The sequence below is a fragment of the Erpetoichthys calabaricus genome, chromosome 16, assembly GCF_900747795.2.
Source record: "Erpetoichthys calabaricus chromosome 16, fErpCal1.3, whole genome shotgun sequence".
NCBI lineage: Eukaryota > Metazoa > Chordata > Cladistia > Polypteriformes > Polypteridae > Erpetoichthys > Erpetoichthys calabaricus.
In genome coordinates, this window is record NC_041409.2 from 12,847,076 (window position 1) to 12,864,738 (window position 17,663).

Here is a 17,663-nt window from a genome sequence, read left to right on the forward strand (position 1 = left end):
CTCATAGCTTATTCCTAGTGTTACCTTTTACAGAGATATACCCTCATCATTTTGCTTTTGTTGAATATTGAGTTAAAAAAACTATAAATTGTCATAGTCAGTTACAATATGTGCTATTATCTTCTTAATTTTTTCGGATTACTAATATTTCAATAATTAAGATTTTACTGTTTCTAAAACAGTCAGGTACCTAATTGTAAGTAAGAAGGGCAAAACCAAACACTTAAAAACAAAAAAATAATAATAATAACCTGGCAACAATAGCAGTGTAAACAGCTAGGATCTACAAGTCTCCACCCTTGTTTTTAATGAGTGTCCAGTTAATGCAGATTGTGTTGTGACAAAACAAATGCTCACAGGCAAAAGCACAAGGTGACAAATACGTGCAAGAAAAATATGAGCAGTGATTAATGCAAACTGCCAGTGACCACTCTTCAGAGTTAGTTTAATGTACTGGAAAGATGTTTTTAATACTTTCACTACTTTTAATATTTTTTTTTATAAATGTAGTATAGCAAAACAAATGTAACACAATTAGAAACACTATAAACCTAACTAAATTAACAAATTGGAGTGCATTATGTATCTAATCATGTTAAGAGTAGTGTTAAATTGCCTGCATCCAGTATTGGTCATACAAATTTTAAAGGATTTCCTTCCTTTCATTGATTGTCTCTGTATGTAAACAGAGATGTTACTACCAGGTATCATTACCCACCCTTCTTTACCCATCTCCTACCTTTTAAACACTAAGTGCTTTCTCGTGCATTTCTTTTTGTTCTTGCTCAACTTTTTCAGTGTTCCTTTCTGCCATAAATGCTGCTTAAAAATACTGCCATGGCCTCCATAATTAGTGGACAGAAGCATAAGCATTTTTGCTTTCTTATCTCTGTAAAACGTAATACACTGGGTGATTTAATCCTTTCTCCAGGCAAAAGTCCTTGATATCATTTAAAGGCTGCTGTTAAAATTTACCCTCCAAATTGTGTTGTGATTTTAATACTTGTGATCATTATTTTTCTTTGGATTTTATTCGTTTTATTTTTTCATTTATCTTATTTTCCCCTTTAGATCATTAAGTTTCACTTGTGTAAATCTGAAGGTAAGGAAAAAGTGTTTCGAAATCCCCAAAAGAGCTGCATTTATTTTCAACTCCTAGCTTGTATTCAGGTTATAAGCTTGTCTCTCTTACTCCCTTGAAGCAGACTAAACAATTTCTCACTGCTTTCAACAAGGAGAAGCACTACCGTCCGTTTATTACATGGTAGATGTCTACTAACCCTCAGCTTGCATGAACATCTAACATCTTAAAACTGGGATGTGTTCAGCTAGGGGGTAGAGGCATTATTTTATTAATTCCTTCTGTTGTTTTTGTTCGCCCAAATAACAACTCAGTGTTGCGGTATTTTCTTGGCATGGAGTAGCAACAGTTTTCATCAATGTGTTTTTTTTTTCCATTATAAAGTCTGTTGTTTACCTTCTAGAATAGTTAGACTTTTCCTCTGAATATCGCTGCTGCCAAATAACAATATACAGTACTTTTTAAAGGATAAAGCCTTGATCATATTGTTTGTCTAGTGTGTTACAGTTAAACTTTTCCACTGATTTCATTTATTAACGATAAGTTATTTTGTTCACAATACAGTACAAAGTGTGGCTTAGGTATTTTTTTATGCTCTTACCTCTTCACAAACCTTTCTGCTTGGTTTAGTAACACTTTAAATTAAACACATTTTTATACAGATGATATAGTAAAACAGAGTATGCAATGTTCACATGCTTTAGTATTCTAAATTTCTAAAAGTATATTTAATGAGATGTCAAGCAAAATGACACCTTTTATTGGCTAACTAAAGATTTCAGTTTCAAGCTTTTTAAGCAACTCAGGCCCATTCTTCAGGTAGTTTGTAATTTTGATTACAAGCTGCCTGAAGGAAAGGGGCCTGAGTTGCCTCAAAAGCTTGCATATTGTAATTTCTTTAGTTAGCCAATAAAAGGTGTAATTTTGCTTAACTTCTCGCTACATCCACAATGGCTAACACAGTACAACACCCTACCACTAAAAGTATATTTAACATTTAAATCTAACATTGCAGTAAATATTTTTAAATGAAATATGCAACTTCTGGTAATGCTGTCTGGTTTGCTAAAATACTTCAATACACTAAGATTTCATGAATTATTCTGAGTAGTGTTCTGACTAATGATTTCTTTGTACATATTATATTGTAAATGAAAAGCACACATTCATGTGTAAATGTTGTTTTTTTTTTTTTTTTTGAAGCCTAAAATCTTTTGACTTTGCTTTATTCTTTTTTTATTTATTTGTTTATTTTGGGAGCTTGCATTCTGAGTTGGTTATAAGTAGGTTACAAGTAATTTTCTGAGCATTTTTTCAGTTGTGATATTATTTCATTAATTTTACATGAATCTTAACAAATTCATCTGTGTTTAATAGCTGTTTCCCTTAGTGGCCTTTGTCTTTTAATTCTCATATTACTTTTTTATGTATACTAAAGTAGATGTTTGGCCAACAGTGGTAACTACTGTAGCATGCTGTCTACTAGATAAGCCCCCTGCTCTTTGAAACATTGTAGGAAGTATTGTTAGAACTTATTTAAAAAAGGAACTGAAACAGATCTCTCACTATCTCACAAATTTAAATCTCTTGAGTATGAGTATTTTTTAAATTAGGAGCATGTTTGCTGTGATTTAAAAGTTATTGGAATTTTTATACAGTGTATTATGGCTAAGCACTTAACAAAGCAACAAATACTTTGTTCAAGAGTATGTTGGTGATATGACGAGAAATAGCATTTAATTAACAAAAAGCTACATCAAAGTAGGCAACAACAGATTTAGGGGAGCATAGTACATAATCAGAACATTAAATATTCCAATAAGGTCTTTCAATGAAACAGTAAATGCATAGTGCTCTTGCAATAAACATACTATCATATTAATGCAATGTTTAAATCATAAAATTACATAAGATCTAAAAAAATGCATTTTTTCTAAGATAATGCAGCACAAATTAAGCAAGAAATGCTTAGTGTAAAGTTATGTTATTTCCTTATTTTTACAACTGGAACACATGGCTTTGGGCAGGGGGGATGACCACAGATGGTCCAGATTAGCGATTGAGCTACACACTTATTATACAATACTATTCTTCTACTATTGTGCACTGCTGTCTGCAAGTTAGTTACCTAAATTGTAATGCAATTATTTGTTTCTTATTAGTTGTCTCGTCACACTTATGTTTATTATTAATCTGCTTAATTAAAATTAACTTACACATTTGTTTTTAAAACTTTATTGAGCAGTTAACTTTCCAGTGGATTGAAAGGTCAGGTGTATAATGTAGAACTAGCCTTGGTGGCTGTAACTGTCATTAGCATGGTAATAAGGGCAAGAGCAAAGCCGTTGTCAACACAGAATTACAGTGAGGACATTGTAGTCAAAGAAGAACAGTGACTGGGGGCTTGTGTTCCAAGATCTTAATTTTTGTGCTAAATAGGAAAACAGCTGTAAATTTTACATCTAAGAGGTGTGCAGTCAGTTTCAACAAGAAATCTTCGGAGCACAAAACACTTGTGAGCAAAGTGTGCTTGAGTGCCCTGAATGTTTGTTTCCAACAGTAAAAGGTGCGGACAGTAATATGCGTGTATTTTCCTAACAAAGTCTTGGATTACTCATCTAGTTGTGAGACTTGGTCGGTGCTAATTCCTTAATGCTTCTGACTTGTCACTTGCTTCCCATGTTGCAGAACATTTTTCTGTAAGAGAGGGTAATTTCCAGGGTGTTCACACCACTATGCACTAAGCCTACACCGTCACTCAGTGACCACATCTCAGGCCAGTCAATCATATAGGGAACATTTTGTGATAATGTGCAAAACAGTGCTTTTTATCTCTGTCAACAAGGTTTGAATTGACAGACTTCCTTGTGGTAATTTCCTTCCTCCACGTTTCTACTGCAGGTGCTAGTATGGTAGATTCTAAGTTACATACAGTACAAGTTGTTGAAGTAGCAGGAGATGGCCTATTTAAATGACAGTATTGTTGTTACAAATGTTTTGGCTGTTACTTGTAAATATTAAGTTTACTTCCCTACAGTACGTAAGTTTTAACATCATGCTAAACGAAATAGTCTCCAGTTTTAGTGACTGTTCACATTCCTATTAGAAAGGTTTAGCAAGGTGGCACAGTGGTAGGCACTACTTCCTCACAGATCCATCACCCTGGGTTTGAATCCCTTACTGGTTGTTGTTGTTTGTGGGATATCATGTTAGGTTAATTGATGATTTCAATTTTTTGCACTGCAGGTGAGAGTTTGTTCTCTGTAAAGGACTGGCATCCTGACTTGGGTTGGTTAATGCTTCATGCCCAGTGCTGCTGAGATGGGCATCAACTCCTTGTAATCAAGAAATGGATTAGGCAGTTTTGAGAATGTAATGAAATGCTACTTTACGTTTTATGTGAAGAGGTTTTTTTAGCATCCAACTACAATAAGCTTGTATTCATAAAGAGCAATGATTTTGGGTTCACTTAGTCATAATGTCAGTTTTATGTTTTATTTCCTCTTAGGTATAAACAGCAGTGTGCATGAACATGGTAGTGTGAATTAAACTGAATAAAGGTTTACATTTAGGTATTTAGTAAATTCTTTGGTCACACCTAATCACTGCATCTAAGTATTTAATCTAAGCAATGATTTTTAAAAATTTATTACAAATAGGTAAGTTGATCACTGCATTGATTAACAGTCTGTGCCACTTTAACCATGATGTCAATATTCTGTATACCTCAGTTATTACCCTTTCAACCTTGTGTGTCATTTCTCACAGCTGTTATCTTTTATCTCTCTTCCCTTTTTTCTTCTCTTTCCTTTTTGTTGTGTTCCCTCCCCTTTCTTGTTCATCTCTTTTGCGTCACACATTTTCAACTAAAGAGAGAAATGCTGTGATATTTCTGCTCCTTCCCAAACCTCCACTAGAAAACATTGGCCTCATCAAGGTAAAGGGTAAAGGCTTGAAACGGAAGGTCTTTCACGCTAGCTCTGAATGGTATGCAGTCCAAAATGCCAAATCTACTTTTATATATATATATATTTAATCTTTATTCCATTTGTAGCCTTTGTACCCGTTTTGCTTACACTGTGCATTAGAGTTTGGATATAATATTGGCTTTTCATAATAACCATACTCTTGACATAAAACCATTTCTTAGCATTTCCATGTTTTATTTTAAGTAGTTGCTTTTTTTTTTTATCAGTTTATGCTATTAAAATTATTAACAGTTTTGTTTTTTGCTTGCCTCATTAGTTTATTAAAATAGAAAAAAATATGGTTGCTTTAGAATTACTGTTGAAATATTCAGTAACGTTTACTATAATGTATTAAACTTGTTATTATGATGTCTTAGCATTCTGAACAGTCAGTAATGCATCATTATCTATGATACCCAAAGAGATAGTATTTTCTTTTTAAGCATCCAGTTCATTTTGTGTGTTGTTGACCACAAACATACCAGTGAAAGACAGCATAATCATTGGATAAGAGAGACATGAACCATATGAAGAAATATCATTTCTTGCTAAATGACAGGCCCTACCAAAAACCGTCCATCTAGTTCAGAGGAACAAGTGAACAAATCCAGTAAACAGGTGCATTTGACAGTTTACTTCCCTGTGAGCAGTAGCAGTGCATATTGTGCCAGCTAAACAAATAATCTTTCTCTTGTGTTTCTAATTCAGCCACACAGCCTTCAGGAGCGATACTGCACATTATCTTTGACCAGTGATCTCTGTTAGGGTCAGGATACCACATACATTTACAGAAGAATCTCGAGGCAGGCTTGCTGTACCACCACTGACAAAGTATAGATATGGCAACATGTAGCAGTATTTTCAGTCCCTGTTTTAATTTAACAGGAAAACTTCAGGTTACCAGTGTCGTCTTTACCATATTCTGATACAGACTGTAAATTTTGTCCCTTCCTCCACAGATGTTTCCATATATTGCCTTTTCAGGCTTCTCTTAGATCCTTCTGTGGGAAAGATGGCTCAGGCCTTTGCCAGTGAAAAATTAAGATTCACTACACAGAGTACAGAGGCTAAATGTGTTGAATCACTTTCTAAAGATTCACAATAATAAAGAGGTGTATTGTGAAAATTCCTTACTCATATTTGTTCACAAGTAAAGATTCAGCTTTATAACTTTTTGGGGCATCATATTTGCCTAACAACTTTTCCAAATAGTCAACAAATGTCACAAAAAGTGTGGGCCCTCTATAAAGACATTTATGCCCAGTACAACTTCTACTGTATATGTCATCGGGGTATTTCTCAGCAGTCTGATCTATGTTTTTAAATAAAAGTCTACTGCTGTTAGCAGACTTTTTGGCATTCTGTAGAGGTTTAATCTAAGATGATATGAAAGATGGCTTTACTTGCTTTTAAACAAACATCTTCCAGTTTGGTTTAACCTTGAACCACAGTTCCTGCCCTCCTGTCCCATTTTTACGTTGATTTCATAGAGCTAATGAGGACACAACAAGTGGCAACCTACTCCATAGCTGGAAGAAGCAGGATTATAATTCATGAGATAACTCTACAGACGTGTTCTCATTTTCCATTTCTGGGAGCTGGGAAGTGCGCCTTTTCACAGCTCAGTCAGGCTAGAGAGTGAGTAGACCCATCTTTTTGTGCTCAGTTAGGCAGTTGACCAACAATATATTACGTGCTCCATCTCTTGGAATGCTTGGAAACCTGGAAGTGAAAAACTGTTATTTAAGGGTGTTCAAAGAAGCTTGTGATAATATGTGGTGTGTGCACTGAAATCATTGCATACTGTAAAATTCCTAAACAGTGATCTAGACACACAAGCTTTAATTTTCATCACTGGAGAATTAATGAAAACAATTATTAAACACAATGTAACACTGACAAGTACAGAGATGTTTTAGACATGGGGGTAAAGTAAAGGTTTTCTGCAGTTTTATAAGAAAGCATCAAAATGTTTAATTATAGTGGTGTATACAGTATTGTTTATAGATAGTTCCCTCTATAAGAAGAAAGGATTTGGAGCACAGTAGTAAAGTGGACTACGGAGCCCCTGAGGGGACATTGTGTAATTTTTTTTTCTGGGGATTTTTCTGGTGCGCACCAGATACTTTTAACCACACAGTAACTGTAAAGGGGATCCATACCTATACATAATTTCTGATGCATATTAGTTCTGCTTTATAGTTGCACCTAGGAAAAATGGAAATTGGAGACTTTATAGAAGTATACTTTCAGTTTGATCTTAAACACAAAGACATAGCGTTTGTTCTTGCAGTTTGTCATGGATACATTATCACTGAAAGGCATTTAAAACATATATTGAAGTCTAAAGGTCTATTTTTGTCGTAAGGTCTATAGTAACATTGGGGAAATTATTGCGTTTATACAGCAACAAAGCTCAGGTCACCTTCATGTCTACCAATGGATGCATACAAAGTATCAAAAAAAATGGTTTGCATGTGAAGAAGGAAAATTTTCATCTGATATTGAAGGTGCTAGATGGGTTTTCCAGGAATATTATTTGGTTAAACACATTTACTACAAGCGGTAATCTAAAAATTGTGGAAGGCTTCTTTGTGGAAGCTGTAGAAAGACTCCGAGGTTGTCCTAAAATAGCCAGAGGAGATCTAGGTACTGAAAATGCTTACATTAGTGAGTTTCAAAGGTTTTTCCGCTGTGATACAAATGTACAAAGCGCCATAGACAGCTACTTGGACAGAGCCAGCACTGCCAATTTATTCCAGCAGAATTAAAAGGTTTTGTCTTGTCCTTGCGACCACTCGTGCACCTGAGTTATTGTTGAACACTACATGCTGATGGGGTACTACAGTCACTAGTGCAAGTTAATGTGACTTGCTGGAGAACAATGTGAAGCCTGCTGTTCGATTCAAGGAGTAGGGACTTCTGTCTCAAGGAGTCCTTTTACTGCAAGACAATAAACACACTGCTAAGAACACCAAGGCTTGTCTGGATTCTGCTGGAATCCGGGCACTTCAAGGCAGGTAGTGCAAGTGCATTGAGAAGGGTGGAGACTACATTGAGAAATCGCTTTATCAGTTTTGCTAAGGTTAGCTCCTTTTTCTAATAAATCCCATTTTCTAACTTTAGCTTGACTTCCCGTTGTACTTTTATCCAGAAAGCATCCGCCAAGTATCTATCTATCTATCTATCTATCTAAACATGCCATTGTCCTTCAAATCAGTGAACAAAGACATGAAAAAATCAATTGACTCCCTCCTTAGAAGTCCCCACCAGCTTTCTTTTTGTTGATTGGCAGTCCTGGCTCTGTCTAAGTAGCTGTCTATGGCACTTTGTACATTTGTATCACAGTGGAAAAACCTTTGAAAATCACTAATGTAAGCATTTTCAGTACCCAGATCTCCTCTGGCTATTTTAGGACAACCTTTAAATCTTTCTACAGCTTCCATAAAGTGGCCTCCCACAACTTTTGGATTACTGCTTGTAGTAAATGCATTTAACCAAATAATATTTATGGAAAACCCATCAATGCAACCATTTATACAAATACCACATGGCTTAAGTTTGTCAAAAGAATCAAAATGCCTTATATAGTTTGGTCCTCTTGCAAAATAGTTACACTGTTGGAGTCTTCTGGCTTTTCTAAGGCAAACTCCTCTTGGCTAGCGCCTTCAATATCAGACGAAAATCTTCCTTCTTCATATGCAAACCATTTTTTTATATTTTGTGTGCATCCATTGGTAGCCACAAAGCTGACCTGAGCTTTGCAATTGTTGCTGTATAAACACAATAATTTCCCCAGTGTTGCTATAGACCTTACGACCAAATAGACCTTTAAACTTCAATATACGGTTTAAATGCCTTTCAGTGATAATGTATCCATGACAAACTGCAAGAACAAACACTATGTCTTTGTGTTTAAAATCAAGCTGAAAGTATACTTCTATAAAGTCTCCAATTTCCATTTTTCCTAAGTGCAACTATAAAGCAGAACTAATATGCATCAGAAATTATGTATAGGTATGGATCCCCTTTACAGTTACTGTGCAGTTGAAACTATCTGCTGCACACCAGAAAAAAAAATTACACAGTGTCCCCTTGGGGGCTCCATAGTGGACAGATATAACAGACATTCTTTTATACAGAATGAACATACTGTATATACTGCTGTTTTATACTATTTGAAATTGGAAAAAATCAAATTCGCACTTAGAGGGTCTGTGCAGAACTTTTTCAAAACCTGGCAGGATCTAATAAATAATATTTTAAAATAAGCACTTAAAGCACTGAGGAAGTAGATTCTACTCCAATTATCTTTATCCGCCTAATAAAGCTAGTAAAAATAAATAAATTGATGAGTTTAAGTTTTACTCCGTTGGCTATGCTCTCTTTCTCAGGGGTGGGGGTTGATTTGTTTTCAAATTGTATGGAATGATGACAATAAAATCAATACAATTTAAAAAAAAAAAAACTCAATTTTTTCCAGATTGAGTGAACTTGAAAATGTGATATGTAAGGAATCAGCTGAAGCGCAAATGCACTTTTTTGTTTATGTGAATAAAAATGTAGCTAATAAATAACTGACCCCAGACACCCAAGATTTCACTAAAGCAATGATACTATTAGAATGTAATTGTACATTGCTCTTTTATTAAGCAATGAATCTAGACTTGGCTAGATATTTGCCTGTGCAATGGAAATGTTTGGAATATGGCATAAATATAGGGAGTGCCTGAAATTTGAAAATGTGCCTTATGAGAAAGATTAAGAAGTCAGTCGCAGTGACCTTCCACTATCCACATGTAGACAGTGTACAGAATAATAAAAAGGTCAGGGGTGGCAAAGCTTAAAGTGAGAACTCTTGTGGAACGTTAATGTGCTTCAGTACTATAATAAGGAAATAGGAGTTCTTTTCGACAGCCAGAGAAGAACTATTAGACTGATTCCAGAATTGCAGAATATGCTGTGAAAGGAAAGGCTGAAGAAGTTGAATTGTCATTGAGCAAAAAGAGAAGGGGTTAAAATAATGAGACTTCTTAGTAAAGTAGATGCTGTCTGCGGCATTCAATTCCGGCACAAGAAAACACGACATGGATAGTGTCTTCACTGTGAGAACAGTAGATTAATAGGATCACCTCGTAAGTAGTTTTAGTGATACTAGTACTCTATTAATACAATTTTGCAGATGTCAGAGAAAAATGGTTATAAAGCTATGTTAAGCTCGATGGCCTTTTTCTATCAGAATTCTTTGAAGATTCTAGCACCTCTAAGATGACTAAAGCCTGGGTGCTAATGTAAAATAGTGCTTTACTGTGGTATGGTTTTGTTCATTTTTAAGAACACATTCACAAATATTTTTCCTTTTGCCCTAGTACAAATAAACAAAGTCTAACAAAAACAATATAATACTTAATAAAATTCAGGTTCACAGCTTTTTGAATCTTATAACATGATTGTTTTCTGTAGAACCTGTTCTTTGAGGTGTCTGGTTTATTAAAATCCAGTGATAGAACAACTTTTATTTGTCTTTGTACCCATATAATTGCAAGCACTTCATAACCAAATATGATTTTTTTTACTTTACAAAAGAGTGCCTGCCTGCCTTTGTAAACTAGGTTTGGGTAAAGATAGGTAAGCATCACCTTGCCCATTTTCAAAATGAGGTGATGCGATACCTCCAGGGTTGATTCTTGGTTGCCAGATTAAAAGGGACCAGTTTAAAGTATATTACATATTTATTTAGTGGTAGAATATACAGATGTCTTAGATAGCCCGATAAGTATTTATATTGAAGTATTGTTGACCCACTATACTTGCATGTCTTAAAGTTTGCTATGTCAAATTGTGCAGGATTGTTACCTTTAGGTGATATATATTTGATATTTTAATTCTAATCTAGTGTTAGTGTAATGCTTTCTGTGTCACTAGCTATATTACCTTTTAATGACAGGTAATAGAATAAATTTAAAAATATTTGATATCTTGCTTCAAGTGTACCTTGAGCATTTGTCCTGCACATTTCTTCAGTATCCCATTTCTTTCAATCTGTCCTTCCCAGCTCTTCCTGTGTTGAATGTGTCCCCTCAAAGCTTGCTTCTCATGACTGTAATTTTGAAGCACCTTGCGTGTTTTTTGACTACCTCCAGTGGTGGATGGGCCCCAATTACTCGCTGTCAAAACATCATTTGAATTCTTGTAAATATTTCCTGTCATTGCAGGTGACTTTTAACATTCCTCCTACATTGTTCTTGTTGTGTCCTCAACCTCTCTTGCTTGGCACTTCCTATTTCAATTGCATTTAGCTGAGCCACCAAAGTGAAACTGATCAATCAGACCAAAGGCAAACTGACCAAACAGATTTCTCTGAGGGACTGGACACACACACACACACACACACACAGAGACAGTAGTATTTTATTATATGGCAAATTCTGATAGAAATATTTGCAAAATTCATCTAAGGTTATGTTAACCACTTTGTGAAATCTAAGGAATTCTAAATTTAATGGATTATATATTGGATAGAACATTTGTAGTGTTTTTGACATACCATATCTTAATACTCTAAAACCTGCACTTTTTCATTATTGCAGGGGCTCAGAGCATATCCCAGGAATATAAGGCAGAAGGCAGGGAACAGCCTTGGGACCATGGCACCAATCCATCATAGGGCCCACTCACACTGGGCCAGTTTACCTAACAATCAGTTCTTTAGGGATATGGAAGGAGGACATATCCAAACCTGGGAGGAAAGTGCAGATTCCACATGAACAGTGGTTAGATGCAGGAGTATAACCCAGAATACTGAATCTTGTGAGACAGCAGCATTACCCACTGTGTTTCCATGTTGTCCCTGCAGTATTTTATTTTCATTATTATTGTTTGCAATATCATAACACTAAACATAAGAGTAACACATCATGTTTACAAAAAATATTTAGATACCATTTACTTGAGAATATTACATTTTACCCTGGGCTTTCTACTGCTACTCCAGGTGACGGTCTTGGCATATCGTATCAACATACTGGTCAGATTTGCCAAGGTGTCTTCAAAGACTAATGACGAATCCTTTCTTAGTGCTGAACATCATTTGGCTGGTTGCAGCTGGCCCAGAGACTGCAGTGGCTTCACAACAAAGTGCTCCCAGATTGGTGAAAAGCAAAGTGAGAGTGAACCTCCCTGAAAGGGAACTTGATTTAGATCTCTTGAACTTGCGATCCTGTTCCCTTTTTTCCATCTCTTGTGCCTACAAACTAAGATAGGGATGTAGAATGACTAGTGACTGCCGTTTTTGTATTAATGCATCAGTTGATGTCATGTTTTAGTCTGTCTTGAGTCTCGCTCTCAGCAACCTGGAGACTCTATTGATAATTTGGATGTAAGAGATGACTAAGCTAAAGGCATGGCATTTAATGTGAGCACAGCATAGATGGTACTGCTTCTAAATAATCATGTATTCAGAAATATAGATGGTGATATCATGGTCACGGTTGATTTTTGCTATAATACTGTCAGCATTAAGTAGCAGAACACATGAATTCTTAAAATATTAATGAATCATTGTTTTAATTGCTGTATGATTTTTGGTATTGCTTGTATCATCTTTAGAAGCCTATTTGATTTTATGAACAATGATAATGTTATGATTGTAACATTCATTTGGTGGAATGAACTTTCAAAAACTGTTATTTTGTTTAAAAAAAAAAAATAAAAAGTCAAAATTTGTACTACTGATGAAAACCTGAATAAAAAAACTTGGGAGAAATTTGCAAATGTTGGGTCACTTGAAGAAATGTAAGGAGGATTAGTGACTAATACATATCAAAAGGCATAATATTGTAGAAGAAAAGGCAACTATGTAACGTTTGTTCAAATAATGAAAATAGCATTAACCACACAAATTAAGAATAAAAGGGCAATTAAAACTTCCTAAACACAGCTACACAACTGTATTTTTAACATCTCAAATGTCTATACGATAAAAGGTTCATCCATTATTTTTGCAGTAAGCAAAGGAGGACATTCATTGTATTTCTGAACATTTTGGGGGAATAATATATACTGGTAAGAAAATAGAAAATAAGCTTAATTCTTATTTCTTTGACGCATTTCACTACAAAAGTGGCCAGTATAATGCTGGTGACTGAAAGGGATATTTAGGCTGTTGTAGACAACAAAATAAGCAATGTGCTAAAAGGATTTACAATGCTAAACTAGAAGATATTTACACTAAAGTTCACACAAACCCTATTGGTTGTGTATTGTATCCAAATACTGGACTTCAAAACACCTTTAATCTTTTCCATGACACTGCTAGTTAAAAAGCTCCAAAGTTTAAAGTTCCTGGGGTGGATGATGTCCAGAAATGTTGAGTGAACTGGATATTATAGGGGCATTCTGTGCATCTCTTTCCACTGTAAGGTGAGGAAATTTGAAAGTCGTTGAAAACATGTTAAATAAATTATGTGTGCTTTTCTGCTATTACTGGATGCCTGTCCAGGGTTGTTTCAAGTCTTGTCCCAAATACATCCAGGATAGGCACTGGCTATATATATATACTGTATACACACATACACACTAGGGAGCTCTGCCCTCTGTCCGCTTCGCTCGCCCACCCCCAGGATTGGTTTACCGAATATACAATTTAAAGAGATGTAGTTTCATGGGAATTGTTACGTATGCATTATTTTCACTTATACTTTAAAACTTTTGTAAAAGCAATACTTGTCCTTTATTTCTGGCCCCGGGTGTGGTTACATCTCTTACTCGCAGGACGTATAACTCTGCTCGCGTTGTGAAGGGGGCGGCTGAATGCACGATAAGGAGATGCCGTCGGATCATCTGCTGCTGTTGATCATTTTAAAGCCTGTACAGCAGCTGTCCTTTTGCCACTTCGCGTCTCTGCCCCTCGCATTGTGAAGGGGGGGGGGGGGGGTTAGGGTGGCTGAATGCACGCAAGGAGAAGCGGTCGGATCATCTGCTGGGTTTCTGCTGCTGGCGAGCTACGTGTTTTGCTTGTTGCTTGTCATTGTTTTAAGAGCTGGGAGCAAGTTAAAGTATCTCTAGCGGGACTTCAAATTGTCTTCCGAGAAGATCACGTATGTATATATGTATGTATGTATATATACTGTATGTGTATGTATGTATATATACTGTATGTATATGTATGTATATATATGTATGTATATATACTGTATGTATATGTATGTATATATATATATATATATATATATATATATATATATATATATATATATATACACAGTGCATCCGGAAAGTATTCACAGCGCATCAGTTTTTCCACATTTTGTTATGTTACAGCCTTATTCCAAAATGGATTAAATTCATTTTTTCCCTCAGAATTCTACACACCCCATAATGACAACGTGAAAAAAGTTTACTTGAGATTTTTGCAAATTTATTAAAAATAAAAAAAATTGAGAAAGCACATGTACATAAGTATTCACAGCCTTTGCCATGAAGCTCAAAATTGAGCTCAGGTGCATCCTGTTTCCCCTGATCATCCTTGATGTTTCTGCACTTGATGTTTCTGCAGCTTCATTGGAGTCCACCTGTGGTAAATTCAGTTGACTGGACATGATTTGGAAAGGCACACACCTGTCTATATAAGGTCCCACAGTTGACAGTTCATGTCAGAGAACAAACCAAGCATAAAGTCAAAGGAATTGTCTGTAGACCTCCGAGACAGGATTGTCTCAAGGCACAAATCTGGGGCAGGTTACAGAAAAATGTCTGCTGCTTTGAAGGTCCCAATGAGCACAATGGCCTCCATCATCCGTAAGTGGAAGAAGTTCAAAACCACCAGGACTCATCCTAGAGCTGGCCAGCCATCTAAACTGAGCGATTGGGGAAGAAGGGCCTTAGTCAGGGAGGTGACCAAGAACCAGATGGTCACTCTGTCAGAGTTCCAGAGGTCCTCTGTGGAGAGAGCAGAACCTTCCAGTAGGACAACCATCTCTGCAGCAATCCACCAATCAGGCCTGTATGGTAGAGTGGCCAGACGGAAGCCACTCCTTAGTAAAAGGCACATGGCAGCCCGCCTGGAGTTTGCCAAAAGGCACCTGAAGGACTCTCAGACCATGAGAAAGAAAATTCTCTGGTCTGATGAGACAAAGATTGAACTCTTTGGTGTGAATGCCAGGCGTCACCTTTGGAGGAAACCAGGCACCGCTCATCACCAGGCCAATACCATCCCTACAGTGAAGCATGGTGGTGGCAGCATCATGCTGTGGAGATGTTTTTCAGTGGCAGGGACTGGGAGACTAGTCAGGATAAAGGGAAAGATGACTGCAGCAATGTACAGAGACATCCTGGATGAAAACCTGCTCCAGAGCGCTCTTGACCTCAGACTGGGGCGACGGTTCATCTTTCAGCAGGACAACGACCCTAAGCACACAGCCAAGACATCAAAGGAGTGGCTTCAGGACAACTCTGTGAATGTCCTTGAATGGCCCAGCCAGAGCCCAGACTTGAATCCGATTGAACATCTCTGGAGAGATCTTAAAATGGCTGTGCACCAACGCTTCCCATCCAACCTGATGGAGCTTGAGAGGTGCTGCAAAGAGGAATGGGCGAAACTGGCCAAGGATAGGTGTGCCAAGCTTGTGGCATCATATTCAAAAAGACTTGAGGCTGGAATTGCTGCAAAGGTGCATCGACAAAGTGTTGAGCAAAGGCTGTGAATACTTATGTACATGGGATTTCTCAGTTTTTTTTATTTTTAATATATTTGCAAAAACCTCAAGTAAACTTTTTTCACGTTGTCATTATGGGGTGTTGTGTGTAGAATTCTGAGGAAAAAAATGAATGTAATCCATTTTGGAATAAGGCTGTAACATAACAAAAGGTGGAAAAAGTGATGCGCTGTGAATACTTTCCGGATGCACTGTATGTATGTATATATGTATGTATATGTAAAATTTCAGCTTGTTTAAAACAATCCAAAATTAAAAGAAAGACCACAATGACAGGAGGCAATTTAGCCTCATTTATGAACTAATAACAGGGATCAGTGTAGCTGATGCTAACTTCTCTTTAAGGTTAACAATATGGCAACTTTACAACATGGCTTTGTAGCCGATTCTGTGCTAGCATTACTCCTCATGTGATTTGTGTTTCATAAGAGATTATCTTTAGTCTTGATGGTTACCTGTGATTTGATTTTTCATTATCTCTGGTCATCCATTCTTATACTAAAGTTTGCATTCCAGCTCCCCAGAAGTAACACCCGGAACTAATGCTATTTGAGGTACCAGGTATTTGAGGTATCTTTTTCATTACACAAGTACAGACTCTTAGTACATTTACAGTGGGGCAAAAAAGTATTTATTCAGCCACCAATTGTGCAAGTTCTCCCACTTAAAAAGATGAGAGAGGCCTGTAATTTACATCATAGGCATACCTCAACTATGAGAGACAAAATGAGAAAAAAAAATCCAGAAAATTACATTGTCTGATTTTTGAAGAATTTATTTGCAAATTATGGTGGAAAAAAAGTATTTGGTCAATAACAAAAGTTCATCTCAATACTTTGTCATATACCCTTTGTTGGCAATGACAGAGGTCAAACGTTTTCTGTAAGTCTTCACAAGGTTTTCACACACTGTTGCTGGTATTTTGGCCCATTCCTCCATGCAGATCTCCTCTAGAGCAGTGATGTTTTGGGGCTGTCGCTGGGCAACACAGACTTTCAACTCCCTCCAAAGATTTTCTATGGGGTTGAGATCTGGAGACTGGCTAGGCCACTCCAGGACCTTGAAATGCTTCTTACGAAGCCACTCCTTCGTTACCTGGGCGGTGTGTTTGGGATCATTGTCATGCTGAAAGACCCAGCCACGTTTCATCTTCAATGCCCTTGCTGATGGAAGGAGGTTTTCACTCAAAATCTGACGATACGTGGCCCCATTCATTCTTTCCTTTACACGGATCAGTTGTCCTGGTCCCTTTGCAGATAAACAGCCCCAAAGCATGATGTTTCCACCCCCATGCTTTACAGTAGGTATGGTGTTTTTTGGATGCAACTCAGCATTCTTTCTCCTCCAAACACGAAAAAAAGTTGTATTTTGGTTTTATCTGACCATATGACATTCTCCCAATCCTCTTCTGGATCATCCAAATGCTCTCTAGCAAACTTCAGACGGGCCTGCACATGTACTGGCTTAAGCAGGATTTGAGTCCCTGGCGGCGTAGTGTGTTACTGATGGTAGCCTTTGTTACTTTGGTCCCAGCTCTCTGCAGGTTATTCACTAGGTCCCCCCGTGTGGTTCTGGGATTTCTGCTCACCGTTCTTGTGATCATTTGTGACCCCACGGGGTGAGATCTTGCGTGGAGCCCCAGATCGAGGGAGATTATCAGTGGTCTTGTATATCTTCCATTTTCTAATAATTGCTCCCACAGTTGATTTCTTCACACCAAGCTGCTTACCTATTGCAGATTCAGTCTTCCCAGCCTGGTGCAGGTCTACAATTTTGTTTCTGGTGTCCTTTGACAGCGCTTTGGTCTTGGCCATAGTGGAGTTTGGAGTGTGACTGTTTGAGGTTGTGGACAGGTGTCTCTTATATTGATAACGAGTTCAAACAGGTGCCATTAATACA

General features: G+C 36.9%; 1 protein-coding gene across 1 annotated transcript in view; it reads left to right on the forward strand.

Annotated features, from left to right (window-relative positions):
- Positions 1-17,663, forward strand: part of ralgapa1 (Ral GTPase activating protein catalytic subunit alpha 1) — a 243,709-nt gene that overhangs the window by 221,058 nt on the left and 4,988 nt on the right. Inside the window, 1 exon segment of the mRNA XM_028821562.2 lies at positions 4,954-5,068. Coding sequence (XP_028677395.2) covers positions 4,954-5,068 — 115 coding nt within the window.